Below are 25512 nucleotides of genomic sequence, written 5' to 3'. Positions count from 1 at the left end.
TACTGTATCAGGCTTTGACAGGAGATTGCTACATTCAATCTAAAATAATGTGCAGTAGGTCTCTAATACATCCAAAACTAGTGCAGCTAAAAAATGGTGTCTTAAAACTCACCTGATCACAAACAGGGTTGTTGTCATTGGCATCCGTCACTGTAACCTCCACGGTTGCTTGGGAAAAAAATAGTCCATCACTAGAAGTGACATTAATAATGTAATGGTTGCATTCCTCCCTGTCCAGTGGTCCTTTCACATACATTTTCCATTCACCCTGAACCAGGCCCAGAGCAAACACACCACGATAGTTTCCACCTGAAAAACATGAAGAAACACAGGTTAGTAAACCATGTGCTTGCATCGTTTGTTGTCCCAATTTGTTCATTCATATTGTATCCAAATGATTAGTATTGTAAAGAATGAAAAAAGATTATTCGTACTACCTATTATTAGTTTACTATATCCGAATACTGTTACTGTGGGCAAACACATATCAGGAGTAGCAAGGTGTTATGTTATTTGTGTGTATAATTCAGTACTGTGGTAACTCTAGAGGCCTTTTTCCACCGCAGGAACTTTTTCAGGAATGTTCACACATAAAGTTCACCCTGTGTTTCCACCAAAAACTACCCGGGTAGATTTAGTTCTTCAGGAACCTTTCGGAGTTCCTCCTCGCTCAGTGGGACTTTTCCAAGCGACCAGGAATCTTTTCAGGGGCAGGCTGTGCTGTCGAAAGCTGATTGGTTGAACACAGTGGCGGGCGTTCCCTAAAACCTAATTTTATAAACACAACCGCCATTGGAATATATGCGGCAACTTGTTTATTTCTTATTTCTTGTGTATTTCTATTAAAACAAACCTCACAGCGTAGAGAAAGAAGAAACTGCAGAAACTTTGTGGGGCGTCTTTGTGCTGAAGAACGCTAATCAGTGGAACTATTTTGGAGTGTTTTTACTCCGCCGTAGTCTTTAAACTATATGCATTATTGTTGTTTAATAGTGTTTACAACCTTCAAGTGGACGGACTCTTAAACGTGTTTACGGAGGAGTATGACGCCGGACTCGAAGCAGCAACCTCAGCTGCTATTCTGACTTCGTTGGATAAATGTGGAAAAAAAGCAGGCAGCACACGAGTGGAACGAAGTTAAATAACGTCAAATATTAACTATTTACTTTATTACATGGTGTAAAAGTAGTCAGTTACACTTCATTTGTGTAGTTATAGCCTTAACCCGAGTGAACAGAATGCTAATGCTAACAAGCTAACGCTAAAGCCAATGTGTTTATGTTGTCGGCTTGGGAGAAACCCTGACATTTATTATTTATAGATTGTTATTTACAGCTCAAATGGACCAAAAGGTCGCCTGACCCTCATGTACCGAGAGGGCGACTTTCTGACTGTTAGACATTGCGGACAAAAACTTAAGTTTTTATGAACAACTTGGTACACTTTATTTTTTAAATCATATCGTTTTGTATATGTTTGCTTTGTATTTCAATTACTTACATTTTAGTAAAATAACTGTGACCTAATATTGTCTGTTTATTTACATAGTATCCGTAAAGAAAACCACTCCTCCATACATCGTCAGCCTGATTTGCATAACCTACCCTAAACTGTGAAATGTGGTGGAAACACAAACCACACACGTCTACAGGAACCTATAGATGAGGAACCAGAGGTTCGAGGAATCAACATTTCCTAAACTTTTGGTGGTAAAGGGCCTTAGGTTTTCGCACGGCCCACTTTCTGTATGATTCGGTATACAATGCAAATTTTTGGCTAAATCTTGCCCCCACTTTTGTACATCATCTCGGTTGTCACACAGCCAAACATTGCACGTAAAAAATAGTCTGTTTGCCTGCGTATCATTCAATTGAATATGTCCAAACAAAGAATCTCACATGTTGTTGATTCAGTCTGTTTTTTGTGTGAGTGCCACCACCTTTTCTTATGAGGAAAACGGTTCAAACTAGCACATTTTAGTAACAAAAGCACGGTGAACCATTCGATGAGTTAGTTGACTTGAACGAGTTGTCAACTTAAACATGGTCTACTTCAACAGGTTGCATTGGACAAAAATGTTACAGTACTCACCAGTTATGTGGTAGCTGACTTGTCGGTTGATCGCAGAACTGTCATTGTCTCTAGTGTTGAGCACAGTAACCACTTCTCCTGGTGGGTCACTCTCCTTAACTGTACCAATATACTGTTGCTCCAAGAAAATGGGTGGATTGTCATTGATATCTGATACTGCCACTTTAATGGTGGTGGTACTCGAAAGAGATATGGTCTCCCCTAGATCTGAAGCAATCACTGTAAATGTGTATGATGGATTGGACTCATGGTCCAGGTTCTTCTGGGATGATATCCAGCCCGTGTTGCTGTCAACGCCGAACATTCGAATCAGTTCATCTGAATCATGCTCTGATTGAATTAATGTCCCAAGACTGTATGTTACTTGTCCATTAGCACCTGAGTCTAAGTCATGTGCTTGGACTTGAATAATCTTTGTGCCAATTGGTATTCCTTCAAAAACAGTAACTTCATAGGAGTTGGTCTCAAAGGATGGTTTGTTGTCATTCAAGTCGAGTACTTTGACATCAACATCAACAGAAGTTACAGAATCCAGCTTATTCTGTCGTACTGTGGCAAGAACTTTGAAGTGGTATTCTTTAATAAATTCATGGTCCAATGGCTTATCCAGCTTGATCACACCAATACCTTTATCTATCACAAATACCACATCTTGGTTGTTTTCTCCATTCTCTCCATTAATCAGGGAAAAGGTAGTTGTAAAGATGTCATATCCAGGAGGATTGTTAAGACGCACCATACCTATAGCGTAGCCTATTGGTGTGTCCTCTGATATGCTGAATAAGTACTTGTGTTGACCAAATGAGGGGATGATGCCATCTGGAGACAGAACATGAATGTAGACAGACACTAGTGAGTGGCGAACTGGATTTCCACCATCTACAGCTTTTACAAAAAAAGATAACACTGAGTTCCTCAAGTGACTAAAGCTTCCTTTGGTAACCATCCAGCCATTTTCAGGGTCAATCTCCAAAATGTCTGCCACAGGGACCTGTGCCTCACTGTAGAGTGAATATGTCACTTTGGCATTGGTACCATCATCAGGATCACTGGCCTGAATCTGTATCACAAAAAAACCTGTTGCCACGTCCGATTTGACAGAAGCTCTGTATTCAGTTGCACCGAAATGAGGTGTATTGTCATTATCGTCCAAAAGTGTAACTCTTACTGTACAGTAAGATGCATGTCCACCGGGGTCTTGGGCAAGCACTGTTAATACAATGTCTTTATTTGCAGAATCTTCACGATCAAGCTTTTCCATTGTGGTGATCATGCCACTTGCATCAATGCTGAATTGGTTCTTGCCAACGTCACTGACAAAGGAATACATAACTTGACCATAAACATGAGGGTCTGCATCTGCTGCCTTTACCTAGAATAATAAAAAATATATATTATCAATTAGATGTGCCGGTATATGTTTATTAAAAATGCATGTATTGTGTGTGTGTGTGTGTGTGTGTGTGTGTGTGTGTGTGTGTGTGTGTGTGTGTGTGTGTGTGTGTGTGTGTGTGTGTGTGTGTGTGTGTGTGTGTGTGTGTGTGTGTGTGTGTGTGTGTGTATATTAAGGGTGTAACGGTACATGTATTTGTATTGAACCGTTTCGGTACGGGGGGTTCGGTTCAAAACGGAGGTGCACCGAACGAGTTTCCACACGAACATATTAAGTAGCGCACCGCACGGACGGACATAAGTAGCGTACTGCACGTTGTGTAAACAATGCACACTGAGGCACAACACACGGAATGCTAGCAACGACCGGGCTACGACAACATGCAAAATCCAGAGCTGGAAGACCCTCCTGCTTCGTTTGGGAACACTTCGGCTTTGCGGTGCGATACGACAATGGAGGACGAGAGGCGGACAAAGCGAAAACGGTTTGCTGACATTGTTCAGCAGCAGTAGGGTATGCTTCTGGCAACACCTCAAACATGCTAATCCATTTGAAGCGGCATCACACCCAAGTGAACATCGCTTTAACGAAGAGAAATACGAGCGTGGTGCAAACACAGCTCCCCACCGCATTCAAGCAGCCTCTCCTCGGCGAGTCAGACAGGGCTAAAGCAATAACAAATTCCGTTGGTGTTTATATAGCAGCAGATTTAAGACCATATTGCATTAAAAACTAGATTTTGACCCACTTCTATGGTGGAAGAACAATGAGCCCACATATCCTCTTACTGCCAAGTTAGCCAGGCACTACCTCGCCATACCTGCTACCTCCGTGCCCAGCGAAAGAGTATTTTCCACAGCTGGAGACATTGTAACTAGAAGCAGGTCTGCTCTTTCCGCAGACAATGTGGATAAACTGATTTTTCTGGCAAAAAACATGAAGATTGAGTGAAAGTCACCAGGGTTAAAGGCTGGGGGGGAAAAAAGAAAAGTTAATCTGAGGCTGAGTTGACTTGAAACTGTTTAATGTTGCATTTTTTATATGTAGAAGAAAGGTTTTGTCATTTTATTTAATCTGAGCAACAACTTGAAACAGTTTAATGTTGCACTTTATATGTAGAAAGGTGTTGTTAAGAAACCAATTCTGAGCCTTATCTTATTTAGTTTTGTTTATATTTTATTTTTTATATGTTGACCACATTAACCCTGGCAATCGACCCTGTGTGTATATGTATGTTATTGTTATCCTTAGCATTCATGACTGCCTGCTGTTGCACTGATCAGCCTAGTGGTGGCTCACATCCATCACACACAGAGATATTTCTATTTTTGGGCAGAATTATTATAGTGTTCCCAATGTTAAAAGGATAAAGCCATTGTTTACAAATTTGGTAAATAACTAACCAGAAAATTTACATTTTGTTGTTTTCTTACTGTACCAAAAATAAACCGAACCGTGACCTCTAAATCGAGGTACGTACCGAACCGAGATTTTTGTGAACCGTTACACCCTTAATATATATGTGTATATATATATAAAATGTTTTTGTATTAACTTAAATAATTGTACTTATTACCTGCATTACTTTGGTTCCAACAACAGCATTCTCTCTCAGCTCCGCTTCGTAGACATTCTGGCCAAAGATCGGGCTGTACAAGTTGGCTGCTAACACTTTGACATGAACCTGGGCAGTGTTGGTAAAAACGCCATCCGACACTGAAACATTAAGACTGTAAACAGGCTCCATCCTTTGCTTATTGTTGCTGGAGAATGTGATAATTCCTGTCTTTTTATCCATCACAAAGTTCATCCTTTCATTTCCTGACAAAATGCTGTATTCCAGCTTTTCAAAATCCGAATTGTCAGCATCCGAGGCTTGGACACAGGTAACAAACTGGCCCTTTGGTGCTAACTCATTCACATGGGCCTCATAAAGAAGCTGGCTGAAAAATGGAGGATTGTCATTTGTGTCATTCACCACAACTCTGACAAACACCTCACTACTTAATGGTGGAAAGCCATTATCAGTTGCTCTGACAATGAAGTCATATGTATGTACTAGTTCATAGTCCAGCATACGGGCAGTCAGAATTAGTCCACTACTGCTGTCAATGTGAAAGTAGTCTGTGTTGTTGTGTGCATCTGAGAATATCTGATAAAGAACAATGCTATTCTTTTCAGAGTCTTTGTCAGTGGCAATAACCTGAAGAGCCGCAGTCCCAATCATTGCGGTTTCCGATAAAACCACAGAGTATGACATTTTCTGGAAGATGGGTTTATTGTCATTAACATCCTGAATAGCCACATTCACGTCAACCTCTGCACAGGCCCCAGTCAAATAGTCTGTTGCTCTAATGGTCAGATGATAGGATGATGCTATTTCATAATCTAAAGGATGGACAACACTTATGACTCCAGTGTCAAACCCAATGTTAAATAGAAGAGATGGATCTCCATCAACAATTGTGTAAAATATATGCTGCCCTTCGGGACTAGTTGCATTAATACCAAGAATAGGTGTGTGCACACCAACATCCTCATTTACAGAAACAGAATAAAACGATTTGTCAAAGACCGGCATGGCTTTGTTGACAACAACAATAGGAAACTCTACGGTAGAGGAGAGTGGTGGATAACCACCATCTCTGACATATATGACCATCATATATTCCTTATTGGAGACATCAGACTCAAAGGCCCTTTTGAGTCTAAGACTACCCGTTTGCTGATTGATTTCAAAGTGGTCATGGTCATCCTTAAGATAGTAAGATACTTCACCATTAATTCCTTTATCCCTATCAACTGCCATAACCTTAAAAATGTGTGATCCTGGCTCAGCTTCTACCTGAACAGCTGCATAATAAGGAAGTCCGACAAATATTGGAACATTGTCATTGAGGTCTTCCACCTGGACTTTCACCATAATTCTTGCTACATGCAGAAAGTCATGCTCCCTTCTTGCCTCAACAACCAGTTCATAAAAGTCTTGCTCTTCACGGTCAAAGGCTAAACCTGTGGTCTGTATCAAGCCAGAAGTTGGACGGATTTTAAAATGCTTACCAGGGTTTAACAACTTGTACTTCAAAGGTTCATTAAGACGGTTTCCAACAGCATTGACAACAGCCACCTTTGTGATATTTGATAGATTCTCTTTAATCGCGGAAGTGTAAAGGTTACTAGTGAAGCTGAGACCAGAATCCAGAGCTTCTCGGACAACAATAGTTACTAGAGCTGTGTTGGTAAATTTCCCATCTGAGACTTTGACACTGAAGCGAAAGCGTTCATTGGAAAAGTTATTGTTTTTGACAATTATGATACCAGTGTATGGTTCGATGGAAAAGTGTTCGAGTGCTCCATCAGTTAAAGAGTAGGAAAGTTCTGTAGTGATATCTTTGTCTGGGTCTACGGCTGACACGCGCAGAGCTTCAACTCCCACATAGGTGGGTAGAAGCAATACGGCTTCATAGGCACTCAGTGTGAAACAAGGTGGTGAATCATTTGTGTCAATCACTTCAACAGTGACCTCAGCTGGACTTTCTGCAGTCAGCTGTGGCCTGCCATTATCCCAGACTTGGACATGGAAGTGAAAGGAGAAAAATGTCTCATGGTCTAGATTTGCAATAGTTCTGATGGAGCCAGTCCCTGAGTCCACTGTGAAGAACATTTTTGCTTTGTCCTCAACAATTTGGTATAGGAGCAGAGCATTCTGGTTCTGGTCAGCATCAGTAGCCTTGATCACAAGGGGAGAATCTTCTGCGTTTAAGACGATACTGTTGACTGGTGCAGCTTCGCTTATGCTGCCATGATAGTGAAGTTCTTTGAACACTGGCGGGTTATCATTTTCATCCAAAACTCGGATTACAAGAGTTGCGTTGGTGGTCAAGCCAGCCATGTTTGTAGCCTGCACTGTAAGTGTATAGGATGCTTGTGTTTCATAGTCCAGGAGCTTTTGAGTTGTAATAACCCCACTGTACTGGTTTATCTGGAAAATTCGATTTGCATTGCCTTGTTTGATATCATACGTAATAGTGGACTGACTGACTGCATTTATTGTAGTGACAGAGGTACCGACCGCCACGTTTTCTGTAATGTCCGCTTGGTACTCAGGTTGAGGGAACTTTGGGCCAGCATTATTTGAGATGGTGACAGCAATACGTACTACAGTGGTTGTGGACAAGGTAGGCAATCCATTGTCTGTGGCTCGGATTGTGAGTATGTAGTGACCTATACTAGACAAGTCCAGGTCACGTGCAACAGTGATTATTCCCAAAACTGGCTCAATATAAAATTGATTTTCATGGTTTCCTGTTAAAAAGTAAAACAGATATATTTTGTTCATATAATAATTATATCAAAGCACAGTACATTTTGTAGATTCACCAACCTGATTCAATAGAATAGATCAGCTCTGCATTCTTGCCCTTGTCTTTATCCAGGGCAGTCACTTGGATAACAGCTGATCCAACTGCTGCTGACTCATAAACTGAACCCTCATACATAGCACTGGTGAAGATTGGCACATGATCATTTATATCATCCACTTCCACTAGCACACGAGCCAGGTTCTTACGGTAAGGAAACTCTTGGTCTTTTACCTGTGGAGAGACGAATGGTCAAATGTGGAATCAGATGATGGATCATTCAGTATTGACAAGGGCAGTGCCACTAGTCAACTGTACCATCAACAAATGGGTTGGAACAACCAAGGCTGTAAAAAATCCAGTAATAAATGTTTTAATGTCTGGTAATGAAAGTGAAATTAACTGTTCTTTCTTCTCTTTAACATTCACTGCTGTTTACACAGCCATTCCCAGCAACTAACAACTTTTGAGCTGAAGTGTGAGCTTTTTGGATACTTTGTATACATACAACTCACGATTCAGATTCAAGACTTAATTTTCATTGAACAGTTGCTTGTACAATGAAATTAGGCTGCAAGGCCATGTAGGTCCAAGTTACAAAAAAGCGACTTTTATGAGCAAACTACATGTATATACTGAACAAAAATACAGACGCAACGCTTTTGTTTTTTCTCCCATGTTTCATGAGTTGAACTCAAAGATCTAAAACTTGGAATATATACACAAAATACCTTTTCCTCTCAAATATTGTTCACAAATCTGTCTACATCTGTGTTAGTGAGCATTTCTTCTTTGCCAAGATAATCAATTTCACCTCACAGGTGTGGCATATCAAGATGCTGATTAAACAGCATGATTATTGCACAAATGTACCTTAGGCTACCCACAATACATCGTTTTCTTTATTGGAGTCGGGGTGGGGGGTTCAGAAAAACAGTCAGTATCTGGTGTGACCACCCTTTGCCTCACACAGTGCAAAACATCTGCTTTGCATAGAGTTGGTCAGGTTGCTGATTGTGGCCTGTGAAATGTTGGTCCACTCCTCTTCAATGGCTTTGCAAAGTGGCTGAATATTGGCAGGAACTGGAATACACTGTCTTATACACCAGTCCACAGCCTCCCAAACATGCTCAATGGGTGACATGTCCAGTGAATATGCTGGTCATGCAAGAACTGGTATGTTTTCAGCTTCCAGGAATTGTGTAAAGATCCTTGCAACACGGGGCCGTGCATTGTCATGCTGCAACATGTCTTGGGTGAATGGCACAACAATGTTCCTCAGGATCTCTTCATGGTGTCTCTGTGCATTCAAAATGCATTCAATAAAATACACTTCCATTCGTTATCCATAACATATACCTGCCCATACCATACCCCCACCATGGGCTACTGGATTCACAACGTTGACAGCAAACCGCTCTCCCACACGACGCCACACACGCTGTCTGGCATCTTCCCTGAACAGTGAAAACCTGGATTAATCCGTGAAAAGAACACTTTTCCAACGTGCTGGCCTCAGACGATCATGGAGGTGCACCTGCTGGATATGGAGGTCCTGGGCTGGTGTGGTTACATATGATATGCGGTTGTGAGGCCGGTTGAATGTACTGCAAAATTATCTGAAACTCCTTTGGAGAAGGCTTACGGTAGAGAAATGAACATTCAATTCACGGGCAACAGCTTTGGTGGACATTCCTGCAGTCAGCATGCCAACTGCACGCTCCCTCAAAACCTGAGACATCTGTGGCATTGTACTGTGTGATAAAATTGCACATTTCAGAGTGGCCATTTATTGTGGGAAGCCTAAGCACACCTGTGCAATAATCATGCTGTTTAATCAGCATCTTGATATGCCACACCTCCGAGGTGTGATGGATTATTTTGGCAAGGAAGAAGTGCTCACTAACACAGATTTAGACAGATTTGTGAACAATATAGGAATGAGTCTTTTGTGTATGTAGTAAAAGTTTTAGATCTTTGAATTAAATTCATAGTTAGTTCATATATTAACTTTATATAACTCAATAGTGTCCAATGAAAATAGGTAATTTCCTGGTTTGCACAATTCCTGTACGCAAATAAAAATGTAGTACTCTTATAGATCACTGTTTTCCAACCTTTATTGTGCAAAGGCGCATATTTTACATGAGGGAATGTTTAGGACACACCACCAAGCGTAAAGACTTATTTTTTTTGTATGAATGGCAACAGGTGGATACACAAGATGGATTATGACACCTCGTGGAAGATCATTTAATTGGCCACTAGACATTGCTGTCATCGATAATTGAAGATTATTATAATTAAAAAAATATTTTTATTATTTACATAACTTTATAGTTTCCCACTGTCTTAGATACTGTAGGTAAGACGACATGCATCATATCCATTATTTTACTATATACACATTAATTATTTGTGTGGGCGGTATAGCTCGGTTGGTAGAGCGGCCGTGCCAGCAACTTGAGGGTTTCAGGTTCGATCCCCGCTTCCGCCATCCTAGTCGCTTCCGTTGTGTCCTTGGGCAAGACACTTTACCCACCTGCTCCCAGTGCCACCCACACTGGTTTAAATGTAACTTAGATATTGGGTTTCACTATGTAAAGCGCTTTGAGTCACTAGAGAAAAAGCGCTATATAAATATAATTCACTTCACTTAATTTCACTTATTTGATTAGATGCATGAATTGTCAACAGAGTGGACACACAACTACATCACAACTATAACTAGACAAAAACATATCATACCATGACAGTAAGAATGTGCTGTGAACAAGCCTCATGGTCTAAACTCTGGGTTGTGTAGATGGTGCCCATTGTGGGATGAATGCGGAACAGACGCATACTGTTTGGGTCAATGGAGCTCTGCAAGGAGTAACTCAGTCGATGGTACTCATCTCGGTCCATGGCTAGGACTTGAAGCACCTCTGTGTCAGGAGGCGTGTCCTCAAAAATTTTGACCTCATATGATGGCTGGGAGAAGATGGGGTCGTTGTCATTGTTGTCAGAAACGGTGATGTGAACCTTGACCGAAAAAAGACATGGAGACAAAGGGAGAATAATACTCAAATGAGTGGGTCGCATTATCACATCCTCCTGAACGTAAATGCATTAATGCTTTGCAAGTAGGTATATTCTGTAAGACTATTGTCTATTGCCTGTGCAATCCATGCACCCAGATATAATGATTGTGCCAAATGAAATACTGTGACGTGTTTAAAGAAAGTTCAAATTGTTGGTACTGTTTGACAACCGGTCAGGCGTTTCAAAACATTTTATACATTTTTGATTCATTAATTTTTAACCAGACATGTTCACAGTTTGGTGTACAACTTGTTATATTACAACAGTGGTTAATTTATGCGCCATTAAAACCATTTAAAATATTACAACACCTTCACCTAAAATGGAAGCAAATAGATCTGTTTGCAGCATCCTTTCCATCAAATATTCAAATCCATTATATTCCCAAAGAGAATCCTTGTTTCACGATGTTCTGTGTTACATAATTCCGTGATTTATGAATGCAGTCCCATAAATTAATACAATGGTGTCTCAACTTACGAGTACCCCTACTTACAAGCATTTTGAGTATAATTTCAGTTACCAGCATTCCCAGCACTAGCTGGTTTAGCAAAGGCCACAGTGAACGCCGTAAGATATGCCCCAAAAACATCCAGTCTTACTAGCTGGCATTAGCTTAAAAAAACAATATAAACAATATTAGTTTTCCAATCATTGGAAACCATGAGCAGCGATCCAGCTTCTACACCTCCTTGCCGAAGATGGCAATATCCTCCTCTTGCTGAGGCTTGCTGCTCCACCCACCGCTTGCTTCCTGCCCATGCCTGATAGTGCTCTGGTATACAGTACTTAGGGCCCTCATGTAACAAGCACAAAAACCTGCTGTCCCCCTTTTTTCATGGCAAAGTTGAGATGTATAAAGACTTTTTCACTTTCTTCCTGACGCAACCATTTATTGGTTTTATTTCAGCATGTTTACTTCTCAGAGACATGGCAATGTCAGGCTTACAATCTGCGGTTTTCCTTCAAATATGAGACTGACTCTCACGACGCGGAGTCGAACCCGCGTTTCCTCGGCAACTGGAGCTGCCGGCACCTCCGCTGACAGCGCGCTTAGACACGCCCCTGTTCGCGCTGAGCGCAGCACGCCGACACAGCACGCCCACGCAGCAACGAGCCTGCAAACAATCCGTAATCAACACACCTGGACTTGATGAGAGGGAGCTGCATAAAGACCAGTGGACCCGAGGAACCATTGCCAGAACGTCGCTAACCTTCCAGTAAGTATCACGTCTGGCATTCCCTCCCCAGTGCTTTGTTCGCCCTTTTCTTTGCTCTCTCTCTCTCCGTGTCTCCCTGGTTCATGTCCCTTTGTGTTTTTGCAGTGACTCCCCTGTCTTCCGTGATCGTGCCTTGTCACGCGACATCCATCCGGATTCCTGACTGCCCTCCTCGATCCACGACCTCCCTGCTCGGACCCAGACCACGCTGCCTCGCTCCTGCCCACGACCTCTTGCCTGTCAACAAACTGCCTCTTCGCCTTGCCCCTTGTGACTCGACGAAAGATACAACCAACACTCACAGACAACAACCCTTGGTAACATTTACATTATTAATATTACACATAGTCTACACTCATTCACTTAGAGTAGCATAGACACGCCACATATTCATCAAAGGTTTTAAATAAACCTTGTAAACCGCAGCTCTGCCCTGGTTGTCGCCTCCTTCCCTTCTCTGAACATAACACTGACTTGTGATTGGTCAGACTGTGCCGAGCTCGAGCATATGGCTACTTTCAAAATGACTTGCGTATTTATAAGGAGGCTTGGTCTGGGAGTGGTATAGGCGTGCCAAACCATGCACACGTCTGCAGCGGATTTCAAGTTGATTGCGATGTAATCAAGAAATTTGCCTGGATTTGTGCGTGCAAACACTTTAATACATCTACACTTTTACTTGCGTACACTGTTTTCTGGATTTGATTGTACACTTATTTTTAGTAGGAAAGCCACGCAACTCACTTTTCATGAGGCCCTCTGTGATCTGTTGCTCCGTTGTGTTCTAACACTCTTCTCCCCCACTACTCTGATTGTGGAAGATAGCATAACTCGGAATATCCGCTGCTATCTGGGAGCTAAAGTTATGGCCATTATTAAGGCTCTCGTCTGTTGGGTTTAATGAGACGACAAGAAGCCAACCAGAACAAACCAAAAAGGATTTTGAAGTCCTCTTCAGTGTGTTGGAAGAGGTAAATGCTGTATATTATTATAATATGTAATAAAACTACTGTAGTTGTTTTAATACATATTGTATTGTTTTTCAAACAATAGTTGAAACCAATTGAGCTCATAAGTTAAGATACTAATGTTGCGAGCATGCAGCAGAAGAATAAGTAAGCTGAGTATTAGGACGAGTAATACACTTGCCACACTGATAAAGGGCGTGGTCATTTTGTTCTGGTTTGTTAACTTTGTAACTTTAACCTCCATTATATCTGTGTTGGTATTACCAGTGTACCAAAGACAGATATGTTTTGCGAGTGTTACCTGTGTGTATGCAATATTGGTGCCATCTGTAGCCTGCACTGTTAAGTTGTAGAAAGAGCGTTGTTCAGCATCTAGAGGCTTGGCAATGATGATGGTCCCCATAGCCTTCTCGACATCAAACACATTGTTTGTATTTCCACCTGGTCCACACGTGCAGATAGAGAGGGTTAGACTGGTTCAAGACTTTTAGTCCAAACACAAAATAGACAAAATTACAAATGGAGAGATATTTATTATAGACCAATAACTAGCTGTCGTAAGTCAGCAACCATTATTTTCAAAGATTGAGATGTTTATTTACCACTCTAACTTCATCTGATATACTTAAACTAACATGATGGCACAATTTTAGTTTTTCATTTGCTCTAATTGTCTACCAATTGTAATATTCTCTGTATAAAACATATATACACACATTCACATGCACATATACACTCATGCATACAACCACGCTTCATCAGACATATATTCATAAATACAAGTATAGACAATCTTACTCATACAAATACACACCCACATCACAAAACACGGCACACTGCAGCTTAATCTAGTTCACCATATCAATGTAAAAGGTTAATATAGTCCTCTCCTCTTTCTCCCCCACTCCTCTTTATCTGCTTTCTTTTTAATTCAAGTATTCATTACATTTATGTATTGTTGCATCTGAAGCAATTGTAATGCTGATGTTAGAGATAATACTTGTTATTCATTATCAATATTGTTATTTCTATTGGCATGTTTATTGTTACATTTGTAGTGCAATAATGTCCATTGTCATTACTGTGTTAATAATATCTACTTCACTTATCAGCTTTTCTTTTTTAATTTTTGGTATTATATTTGTATATATCATATTTGCTAATGGATTTCTGTTGTTGATGTTTTTTTGTTGTTGTTGTTGTTGTTGTTGTTGTTGTTGTTGTTGTCTCTCCGTCTTGTCCCCGCAATTTTCTCCCTCAGTCTTCTTCTTTTTTTTGTTATTACAAACCCCTCTTGCTTCGGCCCGGCTGTGCCAAACACTAAATATATCTATTTAATAAGGCCAAATACAAACAGGGCAACAAGAGAAATATCCCACACTTTTCTTTTGTAAAGTCAATCTGTAAAGCAGATATGGGCATCTACTTTTGGCTGGACAGGAGATATAAAAAACCCCAGATATTCTCCCAAGAAAGCCAAATGTTCACCCTCCTTTCTGAGCCTCACTCATTTGCCTACTTTAGCTTGGCTGCTATGATGCCTGACATAAGCGTCCATCTTGTGCAGAAGCAGGTTATATAGCGTGGTAGTTGGATCAGTGATGGTCACTTGATCTTGTAGATTCTTGGAGATTGTTGTGGGATTTTTTTCAGATCAGTGTTACGCAATCCTCCTTTGTGTTGTGTTGCTTCTTATGTTCTTATGTTGTTCATCTTGTGTAAATTATGTAAAACCATAGACAAACCAGAAGGCCAATGAGCTAGGCTGTGCCTTTTCTGTGCAATTTGTTTTCCCTGTAGTTGCTTTATCTACCCCGACTTAAACAAGTTGAAAAACTTATTCGGGTGTTACCATTTAGTGGTCAATTGTACGGAATATGTACTTCACTGTGCAACCTACTAATAAAAGTCTCAATCAATCAATCAATCTGGCCACACTCACTAAAACTGCCCTTATAGTGAATTTAAGTGTGAATGGTTGTCTTGATGTGCCAGCCCTGTGGTTGACTTGTGAGCTTTCTGGGGTGTACCCTGCCTTCCACCTTAAAGTACCTGGGGTAGGCTCCCCTGTGACATTAAATAGTATTTGTTATATCAGAAATGGGAAAGGATGCATTTGAAATCAAATAATAATGACAAACTTAATCCACAATGTAAGTTATTTGAGTGTACAGGTTTCGAATGCAACAATTTACCCCGAGTTCAATATCTGCTTTACATTGTGTTCATCCATCTGTTGACAATGAAGTTTATGAATGAAGTTCATGAAACCAACTTTGTATCTTGAAACTGCAAAACGGTTGAGGTACATTTGTACTAAAGTGTCACCACAGTATAAATGAGTAGATACCTTCATATTATATTCATATTGGTCACACACAATAAGACACATGCATATAAACTAAGCCACATGTGTTAAAATCACGGCCCGAGGGCCACATCTGGCCCGCCCCATTATTCTTTGTGGCCCGCAATTGCCTGGAAAGAATGTGCATCAACTTTGTTTAATCTTTATTGATTAATGTATCTAAATTTTGACAGAAAAAAGCATGAAGGCATGCAAATGCAGCTCTTAACTCAATATTATTTGATGCAACAAGCTACAGTAGGAAAGGGATTTATACGGCCCCATTTCTGGGTGGATCTTGCATGAGAGGAAGAGATGGGGTTAATAATTTTGCAATGCAGTCTGCTGAAAATGAGGGAAAGCTCCACTCTACATAGCACCTGACGATGTGGTCAAAGTTGGAATGGCGACTAAAGTGGATAGTGCATTTTCGCAATTGGTCACGTTTCATGTGTCAGGTAAACCTAATAGTGCCATCCCAATCCCGTTCTTACTGTAATTCTTACCTTTGTGTCATTCAAACCCTTTTTCTTATGAAAATTCTACACTAGCTGAAATTAACTTGTCACTTTGAATTTTGATTCCAAAGCAGGTTTTCCATTAGTTTGTTGGTAAACAACGATAATAATAAAGAACATAGAAACTGTGTAATATTATCATGATACGGCCCTCCAAAGGCTTTGTTATCTGCGATGTGGCCCACGATGAAAATAAGTTTGACGCCCTTGAACTAAGCCATGAATACTTCAGGCTGAGTGGTGTACTTCCTTCAGTCAACCACATGATTTGCAACCAAATGATATGCATTATAAAATTAACGGTAGAAAGTAATTATTAAGAAAATGTATCTGTACATTGATCTGATTGCATATTCATAATTATTTATTTATAATTGTTTTTATACTAAAGGGAATGGGACACATATTGAAGATAACATCATTTGACAACAAGGAAATACATTACATAACACGCAAAGACTTGATACAGATGAAATTAGCGACAATAAACCCTTAACAACACTACAATATTACCAGATTATGCCAAATTCAACAATATCAAGCCATACATGTCATTCATTGATCATTACCAGCAAGCTTTTGTTTATTTTACTGTATATACAAATATGACCTCATAAATTGAGCAATTCAGTTAAATTTTTTACTCCAAAATTGACATGCTTATCCTCAATGTTTTGGTTTACTTGCCTTTATTTAATGTCCCAACCTTTTCTAACGTATTTATGCTGTGTTTATTCCTATTGTATTATTTTTTTTAATTATTGCTACTAGCATTAATGTCTTGTGGCTATATTTAATGTATCTGCTAATTTTGTGTCAACATGTTACTTTCAGTCATGTTACTCAAATGAGTCATCTTCGCTATGTGTACAAAATAAAAATGTTTTGCCTTAGATGGGCCAATACAAATTGTAATTACTCCAATACGTGTACAATCAGATTTGGACTTTATATGTATCGTATTTTTCGGATTATAACCCGCTACTTTTTCCAATGCTTTGAGCCCTGTGTCTTATAAAACGGTGCGGCTAATTTATGGATATTTCTTTGCTAACGACCATAATATTTTGAATTCAACAAATAGTTTTCAAAACTTACAGAGACACTGAAAAGGTGTTCGCTCACTGCAGGTGCTGGAAGTTGAAAATCTACTTCCTGTTTTGTATTTGAAGTTGTTTCGTCAACTATTCATCTATAGTTTTTCTGCTTGAAAGCATTTTCCAATCATACGGTAAGTTTATTTTGAGAGAGTTACACCAAGCAAATGGCACTGATTTGGTGGAATGGTCCATATGGTCAAAAAACAGCCTATTCCTTGTCAGCAGGCCGCACACTTCTACATTACGGACTCACACAAACAAGCAACTGACCAAGTGCAAAAATCTGGAGTGAAATGGGTTGCCGCCTAAACCAGCAAACAGGAAGATGTGACGAGCATCAAAGACAAGCACACTGGTAGACAATGATTATGGTGAAATAAAACAAAACTAATTTTAAAAAAAATGAAAGGATACCAAGTGCATAGTTGACAGCAAAAAGAGGAAGTGGAAGACAGATACCTTCTGAGGAACAGTTCCTGTTGCAAGTGCTTTGTAGAATAATAAACATCCCAAGGAAAGACCTGGGGCCTTCCAGTAATGAAGCATTGAGGAAAAAAGGAAGAGAAAAAAGTAAGGAATAAAGGCCAGATGAAAGAGGACTGAATGGTGGAGTCATGGGGAGACAGAGAGAAGGCTAAATTAACGCATTTATTTCCTCCAGTTGGACAGATTTATGAATTGGATAAATCACTTTTGAATGAAGTATGGTTTCCTGAAAATAGTTAGCTATACTGACTCATACCATTCAAGACATACAAACCCATATCAGAAAATATGGGCACTATGATATAAATATGTAATATACAGTGAGACCTTGAAGGGAAACTGCACTTTTTTTGGCCTATCGTTCACAATCATTATGCATTCTAACCCGTAAATAAATGCAATAAAAAGTATGCTTACAATGCTATGGAAGCCACTGTATTCTGCCTATAAAGCCCTTAAAAAACATCAAAATACATCCATTGAGGTTTTATATACATTATGAAAGTTTATATGTAATGTAGTAACAGGCACATTTAAAATAACATTTAGTATTTACGTATTTTGCTCATTTTTAGTATACCTGGCGCATTAATTTCAAAAACGCATCACGACATTCACTTTTTTATTCATCACTGATTACTGCTCACTGCAGACTTCATGACACAATAACTTACTGCATCACTTATTGTACAAGCTCTGCTGTCGTTAGGATGCCGACTGCTAGGATGTTCATATATTCCTATTTAGATGAAGAATACCGAAAAAAAGGAGAGTGGAACCAAGCGTCTTTTCGTGTCAATCTCGTATTCTGACAAGTGTACCAACTTGTCAGAATACGTCCTCGTCCTTCTACGATCCATGTGAGAGGCATGATTTATGATTTAAAGTTTGAGGAGCAAAAAAACGAGGAAGCAGCTGATCAGTCAGTTATGTCAACATTGGCACCCAGGCTAGTAATCACAGTGCCGCTATAAATAGTTTGTCTGCTTTAGCGCTTATATTAACAATATCAATAATACTTGGTTAATATTTAAGTCACAAAAGATAAATGGAGTATTGTTGGCACTTCTTGGATGGTTTTTCGTTGAGTTTTATGGGAGGGATATAGGACCTCTCATTGGCTAGGCTTTAAGTGGACTTTTATTTTCAAGTTATAATGTATAATAAAAAAAAGACATCCGTCATCATGTCTTTCATAATGATTGTGATTGATAGGCAAAATTCCAAAAAAGTGCAGTTCTCCTTTAACTAACGAGTACCCCAATTTACAAGTATTTTAAGATACAAGATTTTTCTCAACCTATTGTTATGCTTTACGTTGCTAGCATAAATTTGAGTTATGAGCCTCTACATTCCTAGTGGGCGTAGTGATTGTCAAAATCAGCCCTGTAACATCCACTCCTAAACATCCAGTCTGTCTATAGCAAGCATTAGCTTAGAGCTAGAGATGTACATATCTTTGTATTCCAACCTCCATATCTTTGTATTCCAACCTCCATATCTTTGTATTCTAACCTAGGAACAAGAGTAAGTGAGTTTGAAGGAGAGCACTGAGAAAAAGAAAGGACTGATATTCATTGAATAAATTGAAGAAATAATATCATGACCGACTTGGCGAGGAAGTTCGAGCGTAGCAATGCTATTCGGCAGACTCGGCACCATATTGAAGCATCAGCCAGCTTTTGTGCCAGCATGGACGTTAAACTATTTAAACAGCGGACATTTATCCAGGCCCGGTTTTAGGTCATTTGTCGCCCCAGGCAGTAGTGGACTTTGCATCCCCCTAGCAGACCTCCCCCTATTCAATTTAAATGTAAATACAACACAACAATCAGAACAAAAAAATACAAGCTATTTAAATAACTCTTAATAACACTTCGAGATGGAGTGCAAGTTACGATTGGTTGCTAGAAACTACTATGCAAGCTGCATATTAATCATTTTGGGGTTTTTTTCTGCCACAGATCCCAACTTTTACTGTAATTGAGAGAAACTATGATCATTTTAATCAAGAGTAACCATTTTTAGGAGATACTTTTTTTCAGTTTGCACAGTTGCACCGAATGTAATGTATAGTGTAATTATTGTAAAGGCCGGAAGTGCTGGTGCGTAAAAATGAGCTCTTGACAGTGGTTACGTAGGAACAAGACTCCTCTAGTTTCTGCTTCGCTTGCACTACATGTTACAAGGCCCTTGGTTAAAATACTTTACCATTCGAAGGGCTTTAATACTTACAGTATTTGCGATGAAACGCCTCACAGCTCTGCATCCTACAGTAGCAATGCTGCTGCTGACTGCTGCTGTTGTGTTGTGTTGTGTTATGTCACTTCGAAAAAGTTGGAGAGTTGACACTTTCGGTAGTTTTGACAAAACTGTTTTCTTCTCGCCTTCTTCTCTTCAGCACTTTATTTTGATATGAAACTCTCAAAACCGTTCCAATAAGTGTTTCAATACATCTTCTGCAATCAAGTCTGCACATGCGCAGAAACATGGAATAGTTAACAGCGTGAGAAGGAACAGGGAGCTGTCGAAACAATCATGATTGATTGAGAATTATACTGTCTTTTTATTTGAGCCCACAAATTAAAAATAAAAATAGATACAAAAAGAGAAAATAAATAAATACATGTTTTTAATATAATGCATCTTTATAAATCGTATTTATGAGACGTTTGGGGGCCCAGGTAAATGCCTGTGTTTGCCTAATGGTAAGTTTGCCCTTGACTACAGTCTTTTTAAATATCTACTCACCTGATCGAAAGACTTCTAAATACAGTACTGAGCTATTATAGTCATTTACCTAAAAATAAACTTCCCTAAAAGTTGTGCAGAGTATGTTTCATTTTACATTCATTTGAATTTAGGTGTTTTTTCATTTTATTTATTTTTTTAATTTGTACATTCTGCAATTTGGCACCCAGATTGTGCCTTAGGCAGCTGCCCGTGTCGCTGCCTGTGAAAATATGGAGAAGCAGCTCGTAGGAGACACTGCAGAAGTGTGCTCGCTCACTCAAGTATCAATGAGCAGCATTCGGAGCGGAACTTCTCAGTGAGCTCCACGCACCATAACAGAGCAGTAAGTGTGAACTGCCTTGGTAGCTAAGGAGACAAATATTCAATAACCAACATGAAACAAACTTTACCGCGGACTGCGGCCGCTCACCTAAGTAAATGCTGAACATGATTATAATACTTAATACTGTTTTCATACATATCTTATCTAAAAATGTATTTTTCTTTTTAAAAAACGTGTTGTTGCGTTCTTGGGGTCGCATAGCTGCGATGGTTGAATTCTCACGATTCCGAAGAACAAGCAGGAAATGGCAGGAGCAGCGTGCAGGTAAGAATCAATTTTAATTCCACCAGGCGAGGCAAAAATACAAAAAACTAAGACGCTAGAATAGCGTGAAGCGAAAAATCTAAAACAGTCGCCCAGGGCGAACAACAAGAAAGTCTTTGGTAGAGCAAAAAACTACTAAGCGTGACAAAAACAAGAAAACGCAAATTGTCGCATATAGCGAGCATTCCTCCAGCAACTAAGGCTGGGTGAGAGAGGAATATAAAAAGAGGAGAGATTACCTAAGGAGACAGGCGGGACTACTAATCATAAACTGAAGACAGGTGTGTCCATTTAGTGTCCAAGGCAACAAGAAAAGTAAACAAAGAGAAAACACGCTGAAACAGAACTAGACTCAAACATAGGAGAATCACAACAAACATAATATGGGACATGACCTCTCAGGTCATGACACGTTACATGTTAAAACTGTGCTGTTTTAGGGGGTACCAAGCACAGATTAAATAGATTTAGAGTATTTTTAAAGGGCGACTGTGATTTGAGATATGAGTGTCACGGAACCATTTGAGCCATATGAGCTTGTAAATTGAGCTACTAATGCTTATAGTTTTTCATGTCCATTTTTTCATTGTCATTTTTTTGCAATTTCAACTTTTTGGTTTATAAATAACACATGCATTTTTGTTCCACTTTGAAGCTAATGACATTGTTTTGGCATGGAGGGTGAGTGCTAGGACTCTGTAAATATGATCATTATTTTTAATAATTATTAAATAGACTTGATAGCCAAATTGTAACAGATTTACACTACAAATGCCGATAGTTGGCATTGTCTGGTGTCCCAACACTACCAATAACTAAATCAACGTTTTAAGGATGAAATACTTATTTCACTTAATCTAACACTTATTGTGTGTCCAAACTATGGTCGCTGTCTTTCGTAACATATTACCTAAGCTCTACTTCTGGGGTGATCTGGCACATGAACATATAGTTTTGTTACTCCATTGTGTTGAAAGACTGGGATTGAAACATTCACCAAAGTAGCATAATAGCTGTTTTGGGAGGGTTACACACTCAAAAAATGCAGACAGATGCAAGAGTAAAAGGTTTTGACAAAAACATTTATGTGACCATAACAACTATTGAGAATTTTTGGGCTTAACCTTGTCAAGTTAAAAGATGTTCTCAAACCATCAGCACTACTTCAATAATGCTCATATTAATGAATCATTTAGACCCTGTTTGGAGAGAATCCTAAATAAATTCAAACTTTTGCACATAATTCATGTTTTTAATAATCACTGACAGTATGTTGTATCATTCCACCCTGTAAAAAAGAAAATTACAAGCTCTAAATTAGTATAATATTGACATTAATGCACATGAGTGAAGGCAAACTAATCCAACCACAAGTGTGCATTTTACTGGTATCACACTGGAATCAGTGCCATCCAAAATAAAATGTAAAAAAACATTGTTAGTGCAATACTCACGTATCATCATTACGCCCAATTATATATGAATTGTATTTCATAAGTTTAATTATGTGCTAAGATTATTTATTAAAGTTTGTTATCACCTGTTGGCTAAATTCAATATGTCTGTTCTATCAAGTATACAGTGAACATGTGTAGTAGAATTCACCATGCTGTCATGAGCAGATCTAATATTGAGAAAGCAGTGCATTGATAATGCAATGATTTAGTCATCCAAATAAGCCATGCATAGAGCACTAACTTGGTGACGGAGGACTAGTTGGTTTTCTTACCTGTGATGTCAAACCATAAGGGGCCTGAGTTCCGCTGCATGGAGACTACACCAACAATCTCTGCCACTTGGTCATTTTCCATAACAGTAAAATTGTAAAAAGGCTCATCAAACAGTGGTGCCATTGCTGTCGGAGAAGGACGATGGATCCACTCAAAATGGAGGCGAGCCGTAGAGGACTTCTGAGGACGACCATTGTCTGTTGCCTTGATCTAAAGAAAGAAATCAAAAAATAGCAGTCAGTCAGGAGTTGGACAAAACGTCTTCGTTACTTTTACAACTACAAAAGTCTTGAAGAATGTCTTACTAGAGGAGTGTGAATCTACAAAGGGATGATCAACTATATTTTCTTCCATGTTCCCTTCCTGTCCGTACCGTTAATCTTTCTACAGCATAAACACATTTTATTATGTGAAGAATCTGCAATATGCTGCACATCCCCTTTGACAATACTAGTCACCAATTTGCTATATTACATATGCTATGTACCGTATGTCTGTTTTTTGGACGTACTAATACAACTTTTTCACTTCAGATACAATACCGAGAGTGGAGCCTTGAGCATTGGCTGATACTTTTATTATTTTGTAGAGTGGAATGTTAGAAAAGGCTTGGTGAATTGAAATTGCTCAAACAAAACAATGCAAGTATGATAAAAAATAACCTATTTTTAGGGGTGTACATCTCTACCTTAAATGGCAATCCAATATGAATCTCAATACATGGGTTACGATACAATTCACTAACAATACTTTTTAAAACGTTACAATTCAATACGATTCGATGCGATACGAGTCGATGCAGATGGAAGATGTGCATGGTGAAAAGAAAATTCAACATATCATGTCAGAACGATGTCATGTGTTCATTTTCCAAATAGACATACAAAACAGGCAGTTCTTGTATTAATATTGTGGATCGTTAAAGTTTGTCTAAGTCTAAGTCTAAGCTAATACAAACCCCGTTTCCATATGAGTTGGGAAATTGTGTTAGATTTACAATACAATGATTTGCAAATCCTTTTCAACCAATATTCAATTGAATGCACTACAAAGACAAGATATTTGATGTTCAAACTCATAAACTTTTTTTTTTTTTGCAAATAATAATTAACTTAAAATTTCATGGCTGCAACACGTGCCAAAGTAGTTGGGAAAGGGCATGTTCACCACTGTGTTACATGGCCTTTCCTTTTAACAACACTCAGTAAACGTTTGGGAACCGAGGAGACACATTTTTTAAGCTTCTCAGGTGGAAATCTTTCCCATTCTTGCTTGATGTACAGCTTAAGTTGTTCAACAGTCCGGGGGTCTCCGTTGTGGTATTTTAGGCTTCATAATGGGCCACACATTTTCAATGGGAGACAGGTCTAGACTACAGGCAGGCCAGTCTAGTACCCGCACTCTTTTACTAAGAAGCCACGTTGATGTAACACGTGGCTTGGCATTGTCTTGCTGAAATAAGCAGGGGCGTCCATGGTAACGTTGCTTGGATGGCATCATATGTTGCTCCAAAACCTGTATGTACCTTTCAGCATTAATGGCGCCTTCACAGATGTGTAAGTTACCCATGTCTTGGGCACTAATACACCCCCATACCATCACAGATGCTGGCTTTTCAACTTTGCGCCTATAACAATCCGGATGGTTCTTTTGCTCTTTGGTCCGGAGGACACGACGTCCACAGTTTCCAAAAACAATTTGAAATGTGGACTCGTCAGACCACAGAACACTTTTCCACTTTGTATCAGTCCATCTTAGATGAGCTCAGGCCCAGGGACGCCGACGGCGTTTCTGGGTGTTGTTGATAAACGGTTTTGGCCTTGCATAGGAGAGTTTTAACTTGCACTTACAGATGTAGCGACCAACTGTAGTTACTGACAGTGGGTTTCTGAAGTGTTCCTGAGCCCATGTGGTTATATCCTTTACACACTGATGTCGCTTGTTGATGCAGTACAGCCTGAGGGATCGAAGGTCACGGGCTTAGCTGCTTACGTGCAGTGATTTCTCCAGATTCTCTGAACCCTTTGATGATATTACGGACCGTAGATGGTGAAATCCCTAAATTCCTTGCAATAGCTGGTTGAGAAAGGTTTTTCTTAAACTGTTCAACAATTTGCTCACGCATTTGTTGACAAAGTGGTGACCCTCACCCCATCCTTGTTTGTGAATGACTGAGCATTTCATGGAATCTACTTTTATACCCAATCATGGCACCCACCTGTTCCCAATTTGCCTGTTCACCTGTGGGATGTTCCAAATAAGTGTTTGATGAGCATTCCTCAACTTTATCAGTATTTATTGCCACCTTTCCAAACTTCTTTGTCACGTGTTGCTGGCATCAAATTCTAAAGTTAATGATTATTTGCAAAAAAAAAATTTTTTATCAGTTTGAACATCAAATATGTTGTCTTTGTAGCATATTCAACTGAATATGGGTTGAAAATTATTTGCAAATCATTGTATTCCGTTTATATTTACATCTAACACAATTTCCCAACTCATATGGAAACGGGGTTTGTAGTAGAACTATTAACATCAATGCATTGCAATCCATAAACTTGAATAAAAGAAAATCTGTGAGTTAAAAAAAAAAGCAAATTATGATTAGAACTGTAAATTAATTTTCTTTTAATTTAATGATTCTTAGTTGAGTTGTATTTTTCTTTGTTCTACATTGTTAATTGTTAGACTGTCAAACCTAATCAAAAGACTGAGAGGTTTAGATATTCACGAACAAACAAAATCTATTGACTGGCTCATTAACATGAACGATAGGGTTGTTTTTATTTAAAGTGTGACAGTGATGAAACATTGACATCTCAACCAAGGCAGAAACAGTGGCAGTTTTGCACAGAGTTGGTCTCCTATCTGCTC

At 39.2% G+C, this 25512-nt stretch overlaps 1 protein-coding gene across 6 annotated transcripts in view; it reads right to left on the bottom strand.

Moving 5' to 3' along the window:
- Positions 1–25512, bottom strand: part of fat3a (FAT atypical cadherin 3a) — a 325923-nt gene that overhangs the window by 97181 nt on the left and 203230 nt on the right. For 3 of the 6 annotated variants that reach the window (XM_062067850.1, XM_062067851.1, XM_062067853.1), the window contains exons 6-13: positions 22638–22848; positions 17542–17610; positions 13419–13558; positions 10594–10869; positions 7869–8079; positions 5061–7789; positions 2092–3463; positions 113–309 (exon numbers count right to left, since the gene is read on the bottom strand). In XM_062067850.1, the coding sequence (XP_061923834.1) occupies positions 113–309; positions 2092–3463; positions 5061–7789; positions 7869–8079; positions 10594–10869; positions 13419–13558; positions 17542–17610; positions 22638–22848 (5205 nt within the window). The remainder of the gene's footprint in view (positions 1–112; positions 310–2091; positions 3464–5060; positions 7790–7868; positions 8080–10593; positions 10870–13418; positions 13559–17541; positions 17611–22637; positions 22849–25512) is intronic. The other 3 variants (XM_062067852.1, XM_062067854.1, XM_062067855.1) reach the window with 2 other exon arrangements.

Source organism: Entelurus aequoreus, linkage group LG13 (assembly GCF_033978785.1).
Source record: "Entelurus aequoreus isolate RoL-2023_Sb linkage group LG13, RoL_Eaeq_v1.1, whole genome shotgun sequence".
Taxonomy (NCBI): Eukaryota; Metazoa; Chordata; class Actinopteri; order Syngnathiformes; family Syngnathidae; genus Entelurus; species Entelurus aequoreus.
This window is presented reverse-complemented; position numbering and strand designations above follow the sequence as displayed.